The sequence below is a fragment of the Homalodisca vitripennis genome, chromosome 3 (genome assembly GCF_021130785.1).
Source record: "Homalodisca vitripennis isolate AUS2020 chromosome 3, UT_GWSS_2.1, whole genome shotgun sequence".
Taxonomy (NCBI): domain Eukaryota; kingdom Metazoa; phylum Arthropoda; class Insecta; order Hemiptera; family Cicadellidae; genus Homalodisca; species Homalodisca vitripennis.
This window is the reverse complement of record NC_060209.1, coordinates 117,112,597-117,132,607: the sequence shown is the minus strand read 5'-3', so window position 1 is coordinate 117,132,607 and position 20,011 is coordinate 117,112,597. Positions and strand designations below refer to the sequence as shown.

The 20,011-nt window shown below is 33.8% G+C and overlaps 1 protein-coding gene across 5 annotated transcripts in view; it reads left to right on the top strand.

Moving 5' to 3' along the window:
- The window catches only part of LOC124357382 (ankyrin repeat and ELMO domain-containing protein D-like), a 121,698-nt gene that overhangs the window by 64,322 nt on the left and 37,365 nt on the right, over positions 1-20,011 (top strand). For all 5 annotated transcript variants that reach the window (XM_046809136.1, XM_046809133.1, XM_046809134.1 and 2 more), the window contains 2 exons: positions 1,216-1,484; positions 10,935-11,138. In XM_046809136.1, the coding sequence (XP_046665092.1) occupies positions 1,216-1,484; positions 10,935-11,138 (473 nt within the window). The remainder of the gene's footprint in view (positions 1-1,215; positions 1,485-10,934; positions 11,139-20,011) is intronic.

The following is a 20,011-nucleotide window of genomic DNA, read 5'->3' as shown; positions in this document are numbered from 1 at the left end:
CATCTTATAAAAACAAACATTATTTTAGAACTAAGTAAACATTACAATTATATAATACTGTGTACGGACTTAAGAATAATATTTTAAAAAAGTCTAAAAGAGTTATTTTAGAACTTCTTTCTATGCTTTCTCACTATTGTATTGTACCAACGCTAGCATTAACATTGTTCTTTTAGCCATAACATGTTGCCATAACAATGTCGACTTCAACCATATGTGATATTATAAGTTGTGTATTCATCCATTTGGGTCTGCTTTTGAGTTATAGAAGTGTAATTAATCATGGATCATGGTATTGATTTACCATCTGAATATCCGGGAAATACTAAATAATGACCATGAAGATAGTATTTTGTCTGAAAATGAAAACGGCAGTCGCCATAACATCTATACTATTATATAGAAATCATGTGGTGTGGTTCTTAAAAATGTATAAAAAGGTTTACTAAGATGTATATTTTATACTTTGTATATAGTTAATTATTTAATTTACAGATGCAAAATCTGTTTCAAAACTCAATTTTATTTGATAATTTTCAGTTAGTTCAATTTGTTTAATATTTCAAAACTAAAAATGTTGATTAAAAATGTTATTGCCAAATATGTAATTATGAATAATAATAATTATTATTATTATCATTATCATTACCACTATCACTATTACTAAAAATAAAAAAGTCTTTAGCAAATACTTTTATGTTTATCATGCACAAAATAAACACATGCGGGTTCATGTGGTAAAGTGACAGAGAAAGCTAAATTTATTCCGACCAGACGGGGAAACACAACAGTGATATTTCCGAGCTAATGAGGTAAATAGTAGTGAGACAGACAGTGTCCATTTGAGTAAATATGAGCTGAGTGGCAGAAAGCCCATGGTCCAATCTAGTGGAGGGGTTAGAATACTACTGTCTACATGCTTTTTGCTGCACTGCAAATTTTCATACTCTATGAAAAAAGCACATACTTTCTTTACTGTAATTTCCATTGCAAGGAATGCTCCAAAAAGTATTATTATTATTATTTAGTTTTCAAATTACACAACAAGTTGTTGATTTATTTTTTCATTCTGCTTATTTTTTTATTTTTGAACAATGAGGTTTAGTGATTTCCTTGTTATCTCACGAACCCAATAGATACTGGATATTAGTTTGTTACAAGTGTCTAAAATAAGATTAAAACCCGTCTTCATGGTTTGTGTCAATATTTTTTCAGTGGTCAAGAGAATTATACTGACAAAAATTCAAACTATCATGGAAAACATTCTAATGACAGGGGGAACTACAGTAGCAATTTATCAAAAAATCAAAACCAACAAAATAACAGAAATAACCAGTATAGTACTCAAGGTGGTACTAATTCCCATAAAGAAGTTGGACCAAGGGAATCTAATGATACAAGAGATGGGCGTGGCAGTCCCCTAGACACAAATCTACCAAAAGACAACAAGGAAAGTCTTCCTAGAGACTCTTCTGGTAATAGAGGTAAGTTTACTTACTTAACAATTGATTTATACTGCACTTACAACATAGCTCATTCTGACAAAGAATCTGTACCAATGGGTCAGAATGGTGTTAAAGATGGCCATGGCTGTCCCCTAGACACAAGTCTACTAAAAGACATGGCAAGTCTTCGTAGAGACTCCTCTGGTAAAAGAGTTAAGTTTAATTAACAATTTTTATACTGAACTAAAATAGCTCATTCTTACAATGGCCACGTAGCTGCATTGCATTAACATCAGTTTTGCGGGTGTAGTTAGGTGCTTTGCATATGCACTAAAAGTTTGAATGGGCACATTTAAATTTTAATTGTTTTCTTGTAACTCGGGGGGGGGGGGGGGGCGCCCACACACACACACACACACACACACACACACACACACACACACTTAGAGCAGCTTTAAAAAAAACTACAATTAATTATTGACTGTACAATATTTCGTTGCAATCGCAACTTTCTCAAGTACACTGCATAAACGCATTCTGAACTGAATAAAATAAACAAACAAAAGGAGAAACACCTGATAACAAACTTTCTGTGTAAATAACAATTTTGACATTCAAACAAGTGTTGATTAGTTGTTGATTAAAAAAGATTATAATAATAACATTTTTTTCCTTCCTGAGGGAAAAGGACAGTTTTTCCCTGTGCTTAGTCCTAAAAGGACCTTTGTGCCTCCCTTACTTTAATTTTGTGTTCTCAAAGTCCGAGGCTTTTACAAAACCCGATCAGATTTGAGGGCTCCTGTTCTCTGATTTCCTTGTGGCTGAGGAGATATGCTCCCAGGAATCTTTTCCGAGTTTCTCAGATGACAAGACAATCTAACCAAATATTCTCTGCTGATCCCTCCTCTTCTCCATAGAGTCTACATTTGTTAGTCTGGCTAAGGCCTACCCTCATAAGATGTTTCCTTAGGGGGCCGTGTCCTGTCAACATTCCTAATATTAGTCTTATATCCTCCTTATTCTGATCTAAGAGAGCTGTCCACCCTTTAACGTAAGGAGAGATAAATATTTTAGATAGTCTTAATCCTGAGGCTCTACTCCAATTAATGTTTCTTATCGTCTTTTCCCAATCTTTGACCAGAGCTTTACTGTTGGAGAAGGCTATCCTGCAACCTAGCTCAGGCCCCACCATTATGGATTCCACTCCCTTTTTGGCGAGGATGTCTGCTTTTTCATTTCCATGAATGCCTTCATGACCCGGTACCCAACCGAGTGTTACTCTGATATTCGTTGCCAGCTCAGCTAGAGCGTTCTTACATTCCCAGACTGCCTTCGAATCAAAAGAACAGGTATCAAGTGCCTTTAGTGCAGCCTGAGTATCAGAAAGTATTAAGTATTTTAATCCTTTTGTCCTCATTTGTATGTGTCTTCTGGAACATGAGTCTATTGCCATGACCTCCAGCTGAAAAACCGTGGATAATAATAACATAGTATATTTTATAGTATTATATAGTATATATCTTTACATATAAATATATATTTTTTTTCTTGTGTGCGTGTGTATATTACTGAACCTAATAAACTGCTGGATTGGTTTAAATTAAATTTGTTGTGTGTCTTCAGGTGGATTCGAGAATGGTTTTGATTTACAATATGGTCTAATTTAAATAGTTTATTTGGTATTTTGGGATTATACCGACCACACCAGTATGAAGAACACAAAAATATAAATTTATAGAAACAAACATGATGGAACGAAAAAACAACTTTTTAATTACAAACTTACAAGCATTTCCAGGTATTGTTGTCACTGTTATCGTATCTTTCTCTAGAATCCCGATTACGGCAGGCCGCGCGGCATCACATGATTATTTAAGTTTTTTGCACGGTACATAATTGCCTTTCCATTAAATTCAATTTATATTTCTGATCAGCCCCTCTAGAATTTAGTATTTTACTGATAGGCACTATCTCGAGGAATGTTTTTCTTTCGTCGACATCAGCGCGGGGCAGGAAGCACGCGGCACTTGCATTTTGGGTGGCGGAGTGTGATCAAGAATAAAAACAAGTTTTGAGTGTTTTTTTCAATAAAGAGTTTAGTTTTTGTTTGGTAATGTTTGTTCTTGTTGAATTTTGTGTTTGGAGAAATGTAGGGGTAAAAAACGGAAGTAAAACAAAGCGATGCACCAGCTGAACGGGCGGCGAGACTCTGCAATCACGTTATCTACTAGACCGCTCGACTTTGACCTCTGTCTGAGGATGGGGAGGGGTTTGCGATAAGACAATTCCTGTTTTATATTGACGAAGTATTATTCTACGCTAATCTAGTAATCAGTAGAAGCAAAATGTGAAATAACGATTCATGTCTGAGTGTGGTCGGTATAATCCCAAAGTACTGTTTATTTAATTAGTTTTTCATTTATAAATTGTTGTTGATGTTGGAGTGTTTTAACCCTTTGAGTGCCACACGAAGTGGTGGAGGTCATGCAGCCAGTGCCAATCATTTGTGACAGGCCATTCCCCTCAGTGCCAAGCACTATTTTTATGTTACTGCAGTATTTTACTAAAAAATTAACACCTTCCTTAAAGATTAACATAATGGGACACTTTTTGCTTTATTATGTAGGGCAAGATACAGGCTACAAATTGGTATATGTACATTTTGACCATAAATTTAAAAAAAATATTTATATATGTGTAAACAAAAATACAAAAACAAAAAAACACATTTTTTTGTTTAAGATACAAAAAGTAATTTTTTATGAGTTTTATGTGCCAATTTTATGTTCCCCATGTTTGTTGAAATACATGTACCAAGTTTCATAAAAATACATTTATATATAACTGAGTTTTGAATTTTTTTATATATTGCTGAAAAATGCTGAAAACCAGTCCCAACATGCACGCTTACTCTTGTTCATGTTAAATATATTTTACCAGTTTTAAGAAATTAAATCAAGGTAGATTATACAACTGTTATTTATTTATTATGAACAGACTTAAATTAATTACTTTGGGCTTATTTCATTAAGCCTATTATATTAAATCCTTCAGATGAAATAACTGAGTGAGTGTTTTTATCATAAGAATGAATTAATGTATTTTCGCGGTCAGATTCCGTTATATGCCCCTAACGCTTAAACTTTTTTCAATGAACTTAGAACGTTATAAAACGATGTATTTGAGTAACAGAACTAACATTCCATCAATAAACAAGCATTTCCAGGTATTGCGATCGGTATTGTGGTCGCTGTTATCTTATCTTTCTCGAGAATCGCGATTACGGCAGGCCGCACGGCATCACATGATTATTTAAGTTTAGGTTAGTTTAGTTAAATTAGCGTTGGGGGCGTAATGTTAGTTCTGTTACTCAACTACATCGTGTTATAACGTTCTAAGTTCATTAAAAAAAATTTATGCGTTGGGGGCATATAACGGAATCCGACCTATTTTCGCTTAAGGGCGATCTGTTCCTTTTACTCATTTCGGCAAACTATACCTTATTCAATAATGAAATTGAACTGAAGTAATAAAAGTAGGAAACTTTTAAAACATTAACCAAAATGTCAACACAGCCACACTAGACAGCTAGAAAAAAAAAACTGAACGTAAACAAAACGACTGCAGCGTGACAACAGGCGATTCGCGCCACAGGCTTCTAGATATCAGCTACATCAAAATATTATATAATATATATACAAACCATCACTACGTGAATTATGTCGTACATTTCTTGGGCTTTAATTTGATACATTTTACGATATTATACGTCAATATTTAGCAACAGGATGACCAATATTGGAAAGGCCGATCTAGTCGGCCCATGGCAATTTTCGTCAATACCATCGGGCCGATTAAATCGGCCCTTGGCACTATGCGGAAACGTTGCTAGGCCGATTAAATCGGCCCTTGGCACTCAAAGGGTTAAATTGGATCCAGCAGATTCCACTACGACATGTAATACAAATTTAACTGATACTTAACAGCTGTGAACACTTTCAGCTAAAGTTCATCAAAGAGGCAGAAATATTTGTTTAAATTTAAATTTGAGTAAATATTAAATTATTGTAAAGTGCTTGATCAGTAGTGTAATGCAGTTTGCAAAGACAAACGTTATTTAATTTTAAATTTAGATTGCACCCATAATCAATAATCCGTCTAATGCAATGGAAATGCTATTTATACGCTGTTATAAAAATTACCTTATTGTATAAAGCTGTGAATGTTTGCACATAAAGTAATCGAATCTGGTTAGCTCCTTTAACATTGTGTATGTTTTTTACTGTAGTTGTAGAAGAGCAAATGGGTATAACACACTCTTGCCCATATACTAGAAGCATATAATCCTTATACATATTTATTGTTCGGTATAAATATCGAAATTACTTAATCACCAAAATTTAATCTATGTTGGATTCCGAAACCAACATATGAGAAATTTTTTATGGTCAGTGCAACAGCATAAATCAAAATTGTGGACCCGTAAACCGGGAGTGAACTTAAACGACCAGAACAGACTCATATTGACCGCAGCAACGTTTTAGTTGTACACTCGCGATCCAACTGAGAAAGTGTTATTAGTGGTGGGAATAACTGAATGAAAATAACTGGTTAGTTCGGTTATTTTATTTTAACCGATTAGTCGGTTATTTTTGCTGCATCCAGTTAAATTAGTCTATAGACTAATTTTTCTACCGACTAATTTTTCTATAAGTTAACTGATTGTGCAGACTTAGTCTGTACTTGAATTAGTCGGTGATTCTGATCGGTTATTTTAAATTAGTCTTTAGATAAGTTTTTCTACCGACTAATTTTTCTATAAGTTAACTGGTTGTGAAGACTTAGTCTATATTTGAATTAATCGTTGATTCTGATCGGTTATTTTAAATTAGTCTTTAGATAAGTTTTTCTACCGACTAATTTTTCTATAAGTTAACTGGTTGTGAAGACTTAGTCTATATTTGAATTAATCGTTGATTCTGATCGGTTATTTTAAATTAGTCTTTAGATTAGTTTTTCTACCGAATAATTTTCTGTAAGTTAACTGGTTGTGCAGACAGTCTATACTTGAATTGCTCGTTTATTATAATAAGTTATTTTTATTACTGAAATATCGTTCTTTAGCGATTAACTTTCAGTTAACTTTGGTGATTCGTAATTAAAATAAATTATAATTTTGCAATTTGAACGGTAATTATCTTCTAGTGTTATAAATGATATATGATAGTATAACATTTTAAAATGTTATGACTAAAAGTATGCACAGAAAAAAGTAATAATACAATTACAGAATTTCGTTTTCAATTACGGTTCTGCCAGTCCGGGTTTGCTTGGAATTTTTTGATTGTATATTCAGGTCCGAACTCAGACCGGGTTTTCGTACAATTCCTTCCGGAGGCGGTCACACGTCTATATGAAGGGACTGTGTCTGGTGGGGGGACACGACGGAGCCCGACCGAATATCTTTACCAGGGCTCGCCAAAGCTAAGTACGGCCGTGAGTAAATTGGCCGCGCCGCGCACCTGTCTCAACAGGAATGGCTCATTCCCCCACCACCCCATCCCTAAAATGTGGATTGAATTTAAAAGGTAATCGGTTATTCATTCGACTAAAATAACCGATTAACGACAAAAATAACTGACTGGTTAGTCGGTTATAAAATCCATTCGGTTATCCCATCACTAAGTGTTATGTTTTAGTTAGTTGTTTATGTTACCTAACAGCATTAAAAAGTAGAAATAATAGTTGAAAACGTTAGTTTAGTTCATGTATTGGCCATTGGTATATCAGCCAGTATGGGATAAGTTATAGAGGTACTACAAATGAAATAGAAATCGTCTCGTTCTGAGACTTGGGCACTCTTCACTTAGGAACGTTTCATCTCGTAGCAAGATCCCTGGCACTCTTTATAAACTCAGAAAAAATGAAGTTCCAGCTACTCCTATTTGTCTTGAGATTAAAGGAAGTATTATCAAAAATCTTTGTATTATTGCAAATAAATTGAATGAACTTTTATAAATGCTGCTTAATAAAACGTTGGTTGTTGTGTATTTAACTTAATTCAAGTAGGGCAACAATATAATTGAAGCAATAAGGTTGGTTCCTATTACTGAGGAGGAGGTGATGGCAGTCTTAACCCTCCAACTGTCGGTCGGCGATTTTTGCGCCGACTCGGTCGTTTCTGTAGTGTCACCGGTGATATTTTCGCCTACCGACATGTACTGGCTTTATAGGTTTTATAAATCCAAATGCCGTTCAAAGACACATAAATATTACATCATTCCAAAACTAATGAAATAGGCAATCGTTTTGTATACCTTTGAATTCCAAACAGTATCGATACAACCAATTGACGTGATGATTTCTCGCGGTTGAAATACGTCGAGTGTTCGCGAGATTGTGAACGAGCGGTGTTGTTGTTTCTCGTGGAGATATTTGGTATGTTTTACTGTGTTAGAGTAACAATGGGTGAGCCTTGTCGGTCAAGTGACATTAGGGAAATTGTTGCGGACCAAAATCTTAGTGAATTGACCGAAACGGAAAATGAAGATAACGACGCTGGATTACTTCTTGAGACTTTTCATGGTTCTTTTGAGTCTTTGGCTTCAAAAAATGATGACATTGATTTTAATTTGGTTGATTTGAACGAATTAATTGATTTTTCATCAGGTTCAGATGATGATTACATTCCAGATTTGTCCGAACTTGAACCAAGTGAAACGGATACCCAGCAGGGATCACTTCTGGCTGGTTTATACCTACCAGTTGAACCCACCACTGGGCACAGCAAAAACCGATGTGCCACTTCAATCTGGGCAACCTTATGGATGTCCAGTAGCGGCACATCAGTAACCGCAAATGTTGAGATTCTGGGATTCGTGGGCAATTCGATAGGTCTAGCCTACTGTGGAGGATGGCTGTTGGAGTTGGTGGGGTTTGTTCCCTTACCTCAGAGGCTCTTGTTAACCTCAACAAGGGTGTGCCACCCCCTGCCTACTTTGACTGGAGAGGCTGGTTCACAGCTGGCCTCCCTTCTTCCGGGATGACTTTGAGATGTAGTGCCCTAATTCTTCCTCATGGATCTCGATAGGAGGCGGCCCCTACTCCCTAACCTTACCCATCCTGAATATCCTATCACTCCGGAAGCAGCGCAAAGGTCCTTACAGGACTAAGTGCAATTTATAAGCTTCTTGTCCTAAGAGAACAAAAAAAAAAAAAAAGTGGAACGGATAAAGTTTTACTTGGACGAAGTTTTTCTTATTTTGTCGTTGCTAGGTAACCACTTGCATAATAAGAGCATAGTAATTCCTTTTTTTAGTATATCATTATAAAGTTATATATTTTTGTATTCACAATGAAATTACAGATTTTATAGCAATCTAATTTTTTTAGAAAGATATCAATTAAATTATGTTATATACACTGAAAGTAAAAAAATTAAATAAAAAAAAACAAAAAAGTTTTGAACTTTAAAAAAAAAAAACATTTTTTGATTTTAAAATGTATTTAAAATTGTTCTACAGATCTTTCCAAACAAAATGATATATTTAACAACATATTTACCATAATTATTGAATTTTTTATGAATTTTTATAAATACCCCTGCAAAACCACCAAATATAGGCGACACTGTGGAAAATTATACAGTTGGAGGGTTAAGGGATATGAAACACAAACATTCCATTGACATTTATGAAATATCATTTCAACTTATTAAACAGTGTCTCCACAAAATTATCAAACCCTTAGCTTAAATTATTAATTTTTCTTTTGAATTTGGACAATTTCCCAACAGTCTAAAAAAAGCCAAAATTGTCCTTTTTTTACAAGGTGTTCTTCAAGCTACAGATAATTATCATGATCTCCAATCTTGGCATTCAGTAAAGTATTTAAAAAGCTATTACTTTTTAGATTACTGACAGTAACTGTCCAATATAATAACTGTTATTATATGCTCTGCAAGAAGCAATTAGGTTGTGGTATGGGCAGTTTCTACAACTCATGCGGTCACGCAGCTAATTAACTTTATTCTGGAGGGCTTAGGCAGTATATAACCTGCAATCAGCATTTTCCTAGATTTGTCAAAGACTTTTGAATGCTTGAATTAAATTCTGATTTTGAAATTAAAAATGGAAATAGTGGAATACGAGGTACACCACTCACTTTACTGAAAAAAAGTGAGCAAAGTCTTCATCCTCAAGTGAAGACTTTCATGAGTGAGTGATCTTTCATTCTTTTCTTTGAATGAAAGATCTCAATATGATCAGCTAAATGAAAATCAGTTTAAAAATTTCCCTTCAACATGGAGTCCTGCAAGAATAAATTATTAATAACGCAGTCCATCATTAATATTAAACAAAACAGTAATGGATGAGGTGAATGAGACAAAATTACTGACAATGCGTATTCTTAAAATGCTTATTTGGGACACTCATATCAATGTTGTTTGTGGGAAAATATCCTCAGGCATTTTTTGTTGTTGAGAACTTGGCAATATTTTGTGATGAGGGTACATCAAAAGAACAGCATATTACGGCTTATATACCCATACTTACTTATCTTATGGTATTACTCTGTGGGCTGGTTGTTTATATCAGTTTTTCCTGATGTTTTGTGTTGCAAAAAAGAGCATTCAGAATAATCACAAAACTTGGTTTCAGAGAGTCATGTAGGGAGAGTTTTAGAAAACTCATATTGCTGACACTCCCAACCCTCTACTTGTATGAGACTGGCTTGTACTTTCAGTACAAGTGTAAAACCACATGTGTGCATGGGTACAACACTAGGGTTAGGCCAGCACAACACAGCTCAGTTTGCTTTCACTTGATATACGTGAGGAACACAGGAAAACAAACACTGTTTGAAAAGAAATATTAAAAATGTTTAACATAGGAAGCTTTACATGGTGTTGCTGAGTTCATGGGCCAAAAGGCAGAGTGTTAAAAAAAACTGACATATTTAAAAGTTTTTAATTATGTTATACAGATTTGTAATTGTTATTTTTTAACTAATAATCAATTCAGTTGTGATTTACTATTCTTCAGTACATTTAGTTCCTTTAGATTATGTGCAACCTTTTTATATTCACAAAATGTAGGAGTCCCAGTCTTTTTTTAACACAGTGAAACACAGTGTATTTAACTGTTCATGTCCACTGTTGATCATTTTTAACATGTTATAATTTGTCTATGTGTTAGTATTATAACAAAAATGAAAAGTTTTTATTTCCAATCCCAACAACAAAATACTATGGTAAATTTAAATCAAAACGAAAATTAATATGGGAATAAGTGGGTCTATCTGTTAGTATTATTTTAAAAATGAAAAGTTTTTATTTCCACTCCCAACAACAAAATACTATGAGGTAAATTTAAATAAAAAAGAAAATTAATATGGGGATAAATGGGTTCTAGAAAATGTATATTCATACTTATTTTGTATTTCCTATAAATCATAGCGTATTACAGGTATAAATTGCATTATTCTTAGGTACGAGGGGATGGGAGCATAAATTAAATAGCCGAGATGGAAACAGGCCTCGTCAAGAAGATGTGGCTATCCCACGCCCAGAGAACAATAGTGGCACCCCCTATACACATGACGACTCCTCCAGGCGATCCAGACAAGATTCAAGTGGACCTAAATCTCAAGATCAGAGACACAAAAGGGATGATGCATCTCATCAAAACAATGGTATAATTAATTAGTGAATTCAAGCAGTTAAAATTAGTAATATTTTAGTTTTAAGTATAGTTAAATAATAAAAACTTAATTTTAAATAAAAAATACAAATGTTATAAAAACATTTTTCATTTTTATACAAACTGCAATTAGTGTAAATAACATTCCGTAGTTAATTGCAAAATTAGTTTGAAATTTCAATCTTAATTGATTAACTGGTTTAGTTGAACTATTAAGAGGTTTGTACACATACAATACTAAGTGAATTAGTATGGTCATCTCATGGACAATAGATAGGAATGAGATTTTGATTTTAAAAGTCATATTAGAAAAATTAATTGAGAAATTGTAACCAAACTTTGATTAACTTTTTAGGTAACAGAATCTGTAAACAAAAGCATAATAATAGCTGCAGTAGCAACTTAAAAACGCAGATGAAAAACCTAGATGTTCACAACTTCATATTCATATTTTTGGGGAGGCCTTTTATATTTAGTGTAACTGTTCTGGTAAGATAAATACCTAGTGTCAATAATTTATTATCAAGACCTGTGTTAGTGTACAATCTATCCGTGTAAATCACATAACCAGTCTGTTTTGTGGCATTTTGGAATAGAACTGTTAAATGTAAAATCAGGTCGAATCAGAGTGTTCGTTGTAAATGAATGGAACAATTACAGGGACATAGCCATTTAGTGCATCAGCCAAAACAAAGCCTTAGGCCCCAGTTGGTAGGTTTCTGGGGATTACACATTTTGAAGACTATTCTCCCTTTGAAATTGACTGTGGACTCATCAGCAGCAATATGTTTGCTAAGCATACAGTTCAAGAATTTAGAATCAACATAATCCAGAACATTTCTTTTGTTTACTAGCCCTGGACTGCATAGATCTATTGTAATCAGTTATAGGTTGGTGATACATGTAAAGCCTGAAACAATTGTTAAAATTTCTAGTGAGAAAATACTTTTTTGGACAAATGTGAGGAATCCACTCAGTTTTCATAAATATATATTTTTTATTCTGCCTACTCTTGTTTAAAAGAACACCATGATAAGCAACTATTTCTTTTACAGTTAGACCTTTCCAATCCCACCAGATTGAGTGCTTTTGCAAAGGTGTAATTTGGGAAAAGTTCAAATGTACAAAACAGATGGATAAATTGTAAAGGAGTTGTTGGTCTAGGCTGGTTTTGTGGTGGTACAAATCTACAACAATTGTCATCAAATTGTACAAGTTGGAAATTAGGCCTATTACTATCTCAATATAACCACTGTTCTCTTCTGCATCAGACAATATTCTAGACATAACCCTACCTGGTGCTCCAGGTTGTTGTTCAGCCTCCACTATCACTAACATTATCATCTAAATCGTGGTCACTTCCTAAACTTTCGTCCTTAGATATAGCAATATCAGATTCATTATCATCATCATCACTATCAAAATCAAACAATTCATCCTCAATGTCTTTATCGTGCAAAAACATTTGCATCATTGCCGCCTTGGCTCGTTTACACCATTTTAGTTGAAATGAAAACTTACACTTTTATTTGTAGACAAAACTAAATAATCATAATAAATCTGCATATATTAATAAACAAACAACTGTTTAACCAAACAGCAATAGAACCTACAAGTCATTGGTCAGCTGAAAATAAACACTACGTAGGTTTGCAACTATGTATTGTAATAATGCCAAAAGTGAAACTAGAGAAAGATAACTTGTGTCTGGTTATTTAACCCTAGAGCTGGCAATGGTGTCACTCTGTACTGGCAGCTCTATTTTAACAGCCTCGCAGACGTTTGTTATAATGTATCACATTTCATAACTGTTAGTCCAAATACAAACTATTATATGTCAATGTATTCACAACTATATGGAGAGCATTATAATAACAATATCTTATTGTTTCCATGGAAACACATTTTAATTTTTTTTACAAAATGTAAGAAAAATGATTTTTGGAAATCTTTTTGTAAATATTCCATTGTGTAACTGCTTAGCAATAAGCTTTACATCAAATCCGTAAATTTATAACTTATTCAAAAGTTTATCCTGATTCCAAAAAAATATAATTATTGTAACTTTTACCTCAAAACGTATGTGTTACAGGGCTTTGTATGAAAAAGCACCCATATTTACTTATTTTCAAAAATGCGTACATTTCTAAATACATATTATTGTTCGTGGGTAAACATAATCTCTTGACTGCATTTATACTTATATATAAGTATGACAGTTAAAAAAAAAATAAAATAATAAATTTTAATCTTACCTTATTTACATATGTACAATATATACAAAGTTTCATTTTCCACTCAGCGTCACTAGATCCCGCCCTGCGAGCTCTCTAAGATCATTTGATCGGTCTCTAAAGTTTTCGCCCATACTGAACAACTAAAACTATAACCTAAGAAAGCTAAAAAAACAATAATAACACCAAATACTATTGGATTCGTAAACTCAAACACAAAACCCGGCACTTGTTTACAGTTTCACAACAATGTGGTTGACCCGTACTACGTTCACGTCAGCTGTCCAAAAAAAAACGATGTTTTACGGTAAACAAAGAAGACAATAATCGAAGTAAGAACAGTAAATCGGTACTATAATTATTGCTCTTCCAGAATATATAAAATAAAAATCATTTATATGACCTAATTGCCTACAATTTCAATAACTGTACATGTCTACTTTGGCGACGAATATTCGTCGTTGCCAAATCGGACGGGCCTTTGGCGACGAAAATTCGTTTCATGTCAGCTCTAGGGTTAAAACCCGTTCATAAGATCTACAAAAATGTTACATCGATGAGATATGAGTCCGAATTACGTTTTTTGTTAGATATTCATGTTGCAACAGATGGCAGACTGAGTCCGACCTTTGACCGGAACAACCTCGATAGCAATGTCAGATTGAGTTCGCCTATGGACCCAAAAGGTTAATTTTTCTCAAAAAGTGTTTGAGATACAAAAGCACTATTAATTAGAAAATATTTAGTAATTTTATATGCATTCCAGAACACTTCTCGTTTTTTACGTTCATTAATGACAAAGTTATAAATTTTTTAAAGTGTAACGTCAAAGCCATATTGAAATGAACTGGCGTACCAAGCTGGCTAATGAATCTACCCAAGATATTCATAAGATAATTTTTTGTTCAAAATTTTAATTTGTTTGGGCTTTTTAAATAGCCATCTACGAAATAGTATCAGAAAGATCCCAGACAAGATCTATTAATGTTTGTTTTCTTACCTGGACTATTATTGGCTTTTGCCCCCTCGAAATTAGCTCCATTTAAGTTGATATAACGAACCCAGCGTTTTTTCCATGGCTGGAAAGTGTCAAAAAACAGCTTTCTGGAAAGCTGTCGAGAACTTCATGCTTTTTTTTGTACATATTCAACACTGTCAAAACAGTAAACCTTTCATGTGCAGTTTTATTTTTGGGAAGAGAGGAAAGTCACAAGAGGCTAGATCTAGCGAATAGGCAGGATGTGGATTGGTAGCCATGTTGTTTTAGTCCAAAAACTGTTGTTTTCATGGAAGCATGAGCTGAAGCGCTGTCATGATGCAACAGCCAGTTTTTGTCTTTCCACAAATTAGGCCTTTTTCTATGCACTTTTTCCTCAAACGCTTCAAAACGTCATCAGAGTTCTCTATAACACCATGTAGCACGAACTCACGATAGACAATGCCATTAATGTCAAAACAAGTATTGTTTATGTAGCAATTGTCTCGTTTTGATTTTTTCGGGTTTGGTGATTGAGACTTTTCCACAATTATGACTGCTGTTTTGTTTCTGGATTATAACCATAAAACCAACTTTTATCATCAGTTATGATCCTGGATATGAATTTGGGGTCACTTTCAGATGTCTCTATGAGTTCACTGCACATGTCAACAGTCGATGTTTCTGATCGATAGTCAAAAGCACGGGCACCAATTTTGTGGCAACATGGTGCATGTCTAGATTTTTGGTTAAAATTTCTTGACAGTTTCCATAGCTAATATCGTCCGTTCCTGAACGATGATCATATTCAATTGTAGTTCTGCCAGCCATGAAACGAGTGTACCACTTAAAAACCTGTGTTCTGCTCAGTGAATGTTCTTCAAAAGCTTCTTGAAGCATGGCAAAAGTTTCCATTGATGATTTCTTAAGTTTAAAGCAAAACAAACTGATGCAAGCCCGTTGCTCGATTTTTATCACCTGTCACAAAAATCACTACGTAATGACAACACACAACAACAAAGACAACTTGTAAACATAACCTAATCACTCATAACAATGAAACTTGGCACAATGAATCAGCAGCTGTTGCGGCAGAGGCTACTGGCACGCCGGCTTGTACAGTTGTGTCCCAAAAAAATGACGAGTACAGTCAAGGGACTTTACCACCTCATAGCGTATATATATATATATACATACACACACACACATACACTTATATATTAGCATATATACTTATTTAGTAAAATATATACCTGTGATAATTTGCTACAACAAATGTTAGGGTATAATTAAAACTGTTGTTAGCAGCTTTTGTAAAAATTTGTCTTTCAACATTCAAAATTAATTAAATGTTTTACAACTTGTTACTTATAAATATGTTTGCCATTATCTAAAATAAATAACTAATATACTAAAATAAATTTTGGTAGAAACTAGGGATCCCAAAAGTTGCAATTTCAATTGTTTTATAAAAACTAGCATTTACGGCTTGGCGTGCAATTTCCTATTGAGTAACAGGTACGTTCTAGGCATATCCTATTTAAATGACATATTAAGGGGACTTGAACGCTCCATATAAACCCATGTTAAATTAGGTACTTTTGTGTCCCATTATCTTAGAAAGTAATAAAGATACCAACCTGATATTTTTATCACTTACTATGTGGTCCTATAGAAAGCTACTGATCTATTTTTATGAACTTATAACTCTGTTTGGCCAAGTTATGATTTTTTTTTATCTAGCGAGTTCAAAATAACCCTGAAATATAGACTATTTTTCAGTAAAATGAGGCCTAATAAGTCAATACTTGTTATAATTGTTTCTTTGTAGATCAGTAGCATCATAGATAAGTACTAAACATCCTGTACAAATTTCAGCTTGTTATCGTTAGTACTTTCAGAGAAAACGGGTCATTTGTGTGAAAAATCAAAATTTTCGGGAAAACGCAAAAAAACCAAAAAATTTAGATAAAAAGTATATTTTTCACAATAATTGAGCTCTAAAACCCTCCAGGAACATAATTTTTATCATTCTCCTCTTCCTCCCCAAGAGCTCTCCTTCTTTTCTTCACTCGACTTTCCTTGGTCATCACTACTACCTAATTTCTTCTCAGAAGAACTGGGTGGCACTACAACTTTTGGAGTAGTAGGCCGAGGCCTAACTGTTGAGTCTTCATCTGGTGAAACTGAAGGTAACCTTTTATAAAACCTATTACCTTTATTGGTACGTTTTATAAAGATTCCTTTAGGTCTAGTCATTATATTATCAAAGATCACTTTGAAATAAAAGTCTATAAACACTGAGTCAACTTCCAATAATAACAAAATATTGTCAGAACAACAAAGTTGCTAGGTTACAAACAATTGACAATAACAAAACAAGCAGACATCTGTCAAAACTGCTAAGGTCATAGAGAAACAAAACCTAAGAGTAAGTAAATAATAAATCAGTAAAATCAGCACTATAAGAAAGCTCAACACTGGATACAGCCGTCAATGGCGTTGCAGAGGCAACTTCAAAAATTTATTTAAAGCTTTTAGAAATTTTTGTGAGTGATAATATTAATATCATTGTATTCCGAAAATGTCAAACTACAATAAAAAAAAATAAAAAAATATATGATAAAAATAATTTTTTTTTGTCCAAGTCCCCTTAAACAAACACTTCTGTAAATAAGTCACGATCACTGGAAGATATTCCAATCTCCTGATCCTTTTCAGAATTAATGGACTTAAAGTTTAAAGAGCAATGTATTGGTGCCCTGAAGCTGTAGAGTAAAACAGTTTTTATGAGTAATAGTGAAATAAACAAATTTCTCTACAACATTCTGTAATATTGGATGAATAGCTCCAACAATTGACACTTGGTGCTATTTTACACCAGAGTGGAGAAATATTAAATAATATTAAGTAGTAATCTTGTGAATGAACTTTTGATGTAGTTTGATAAGAGTCTTATAATAGTTTTGAATCAAAAGTAGACATGTTTAAGGTATATATGTATTATTTAAATGCTCATTTTTAAGAGATTAAAAAGTTCAACAAAATTTTCACTGGCTCTTACTTCAGGTTTAGCATGTGATGCAGCATTTCTGTTTGTAATTTAATTTTACACACTATGGATGGTAGATGTATTTGCATATTTGGTCTGAGAAATGTCTACTTTAGACCTTTTGTAATCTTCTCCCTGTCTAAATTAATCTCAGTGCCCCAGTAACATTGTGGCTCCAATTGAGAAAATATTTATACATAGCATTGGTCACAAAAAAGTCTACTTCAGTCAAAAAGTGTCTCCTTCCATCTACCTGTGTATATTTTGGTGGTGTAGCATTTGTATTTTTGCAAATATTAAGGAAATATAAACCTTAAAGTCTGAAAAGTTTACTTTGTTCAAAAAGCGTATACTTCAGGTTGTAATTAACTTCTGCTGTCACATATCATAGCAAAGTTTGCATGTTTACCCTGATTTAGAAAAAAATATACATATGAAGAGGTACCCAAAAAATCCACAATTATTTTTGAGCAACAAAACTGGCATTTTTATTATATAACAACCTTATCCTCTTCAAAGTACTCTCCATATTTGTCCATTCGGTACAGTTTGAAACATTTTGTGTACTCATCTTCAGTAATGGCTGACAGCTCTTTTTCCACTTTGTTCTTGATGTCGTCTCTATGTTTCAAATCTGCATCCTTTCAAGTTCCTTTTCATGCTTGGAAATAAGAAAAAATCCCATGGAGCTAGGTCAGATGAGTAAGATACATGGGGCAGCGGAACCATACATGTTTTGTCTAAAAATGGTTAACAGAGATGGCTGGGTGTTCAGGTGTGTTGTCATGATGAAAACCATTTAAGTCTGTCACAAATCTGGTCTTTTTTGACGAGCAATGCAGCGCAATCTTCTAAAAACTTTCAAATAAAAATCGTGATTAACGATGCTTTTTTCCATTGGCTTGAATGTTGCTTTGTGTCGTGACCTTGACCTTAGCACCACGACTCATCACCAGTAGCGACATTCGATTTCAGTAATCAGTATCGGTTTCAAGTTGTTCTTTCAAATCACAACATGTTTCAATCCGACGTTATTTCTGACTAGCGTTCAGTTAGAATGCTAGTCACAAACTTGGCAGAGCCTTTTTTCAATCTCAAATCTTCATATAATCTTTTGACATTTCATCAATGAAGCACAATTCCTTGAATTTTCTGAATATTTTCATCTGAGCAGTTGAACATCCGGATCAAGGCTTGCCATCAATGTAACCTACATGTAGTTATTTTTAAACTGGAAAAACCACTTGTACACTTGAGTTTTTTCCTAAGCGGCATCTTTGTAGTCTGTGTCCAACATTAAAACAAACAAAGTTACAATAGTATTTGTACTAAACTGGAAACAAAATTTCACAGTTGCACGGTGTTCACTCAAACAATACGAATTTATGTATTTATGTTGTTAATACATACAAATCTAACAGTTTTTGAATGATCTAAAATTTGTTCTTGATGTTACAAATTAAAACATCTAGTAGTATTTTACTAGACATTGTGCCTGCAGCATCAGTATATTTTTTATCACATTAAGTATCAATACATATACAGTAGAACCCCTCATATCCGGCCACCACGGGACCGAGCCCCTGGCCGGATAACGATTCGGCCGGATAAACCAACCTACAGTACACAGCACTTGACGAAACAAAACAATTGTACTGTACTGTACTAACCGCACTGGAAATAATCAACGAACTGTTTACAGGTTAAACCTATTAGCTCAACTGAGGACAACACAGGAAAATGTAAACAAATAGATACACCAAAATAACGCAAGAGTCGTGGGAGACTAGTGCGTGCAACTGCGCGTCTGCAAGCCGTGGTAAATAAATTTCGATATTGGCTTCCGAGAAGTGGCCGGATAAACCGAGGTGCGGTAAAACCGAGGCCGGATATGAGGGGTTCTACTGTAATTGAGGAGTAGAAACAGATGTTTTTTTTTAATTTTTACTTTGAACAAGCAATGCAAATTTTAAGTGAAAATGTTATGGATATGGCACCATATTATATTTTCAAGTAATTTAAATGTACTGTTTGAAATTAGTACTTCCTATCCGTTTTACAATAAATTTAATTTCTATTGAAATGATCCATCTCATAACCATACTTACCAACTTATGGCTTCTTAAAGTAAATAATTTTAAAAAGCTGAAGTAGTGCAACTCAAACATCTAAAAGTAGAGTGGGAAGATACATTACTTGGTACATGATTTTTAACTTTGTAAAAGAGGTGGTTCTTCTAACCCCTTGCAAGTCATGGCTGTGGTAATCACATTCCAAACAGTTGCTTCGCTACACAACCTTTAAGATGATACACAATGGCCTTGAGTAGTGTTTATTAGAACTACTACAAATCCACAGTGGTGCTTTTTAATTACTCATACACTTTTCTGGTCAACTAAGAAACTATTATAAAACCACATGCTGAAGTTTTACCTAGATGTAAAAACAGAACTTTAAGCTTTCTAGTCTTTTCAATTGCTTTATTGAAATTGCTACTGCATTTTTTATGTTTTCTATTTTTAAAGTGGTTCAGTCGATATGTCAGGAATTAGTTATCATTATGATAATGAAGGTTTAACAATTTAGATTTGTCCAGATGCGTT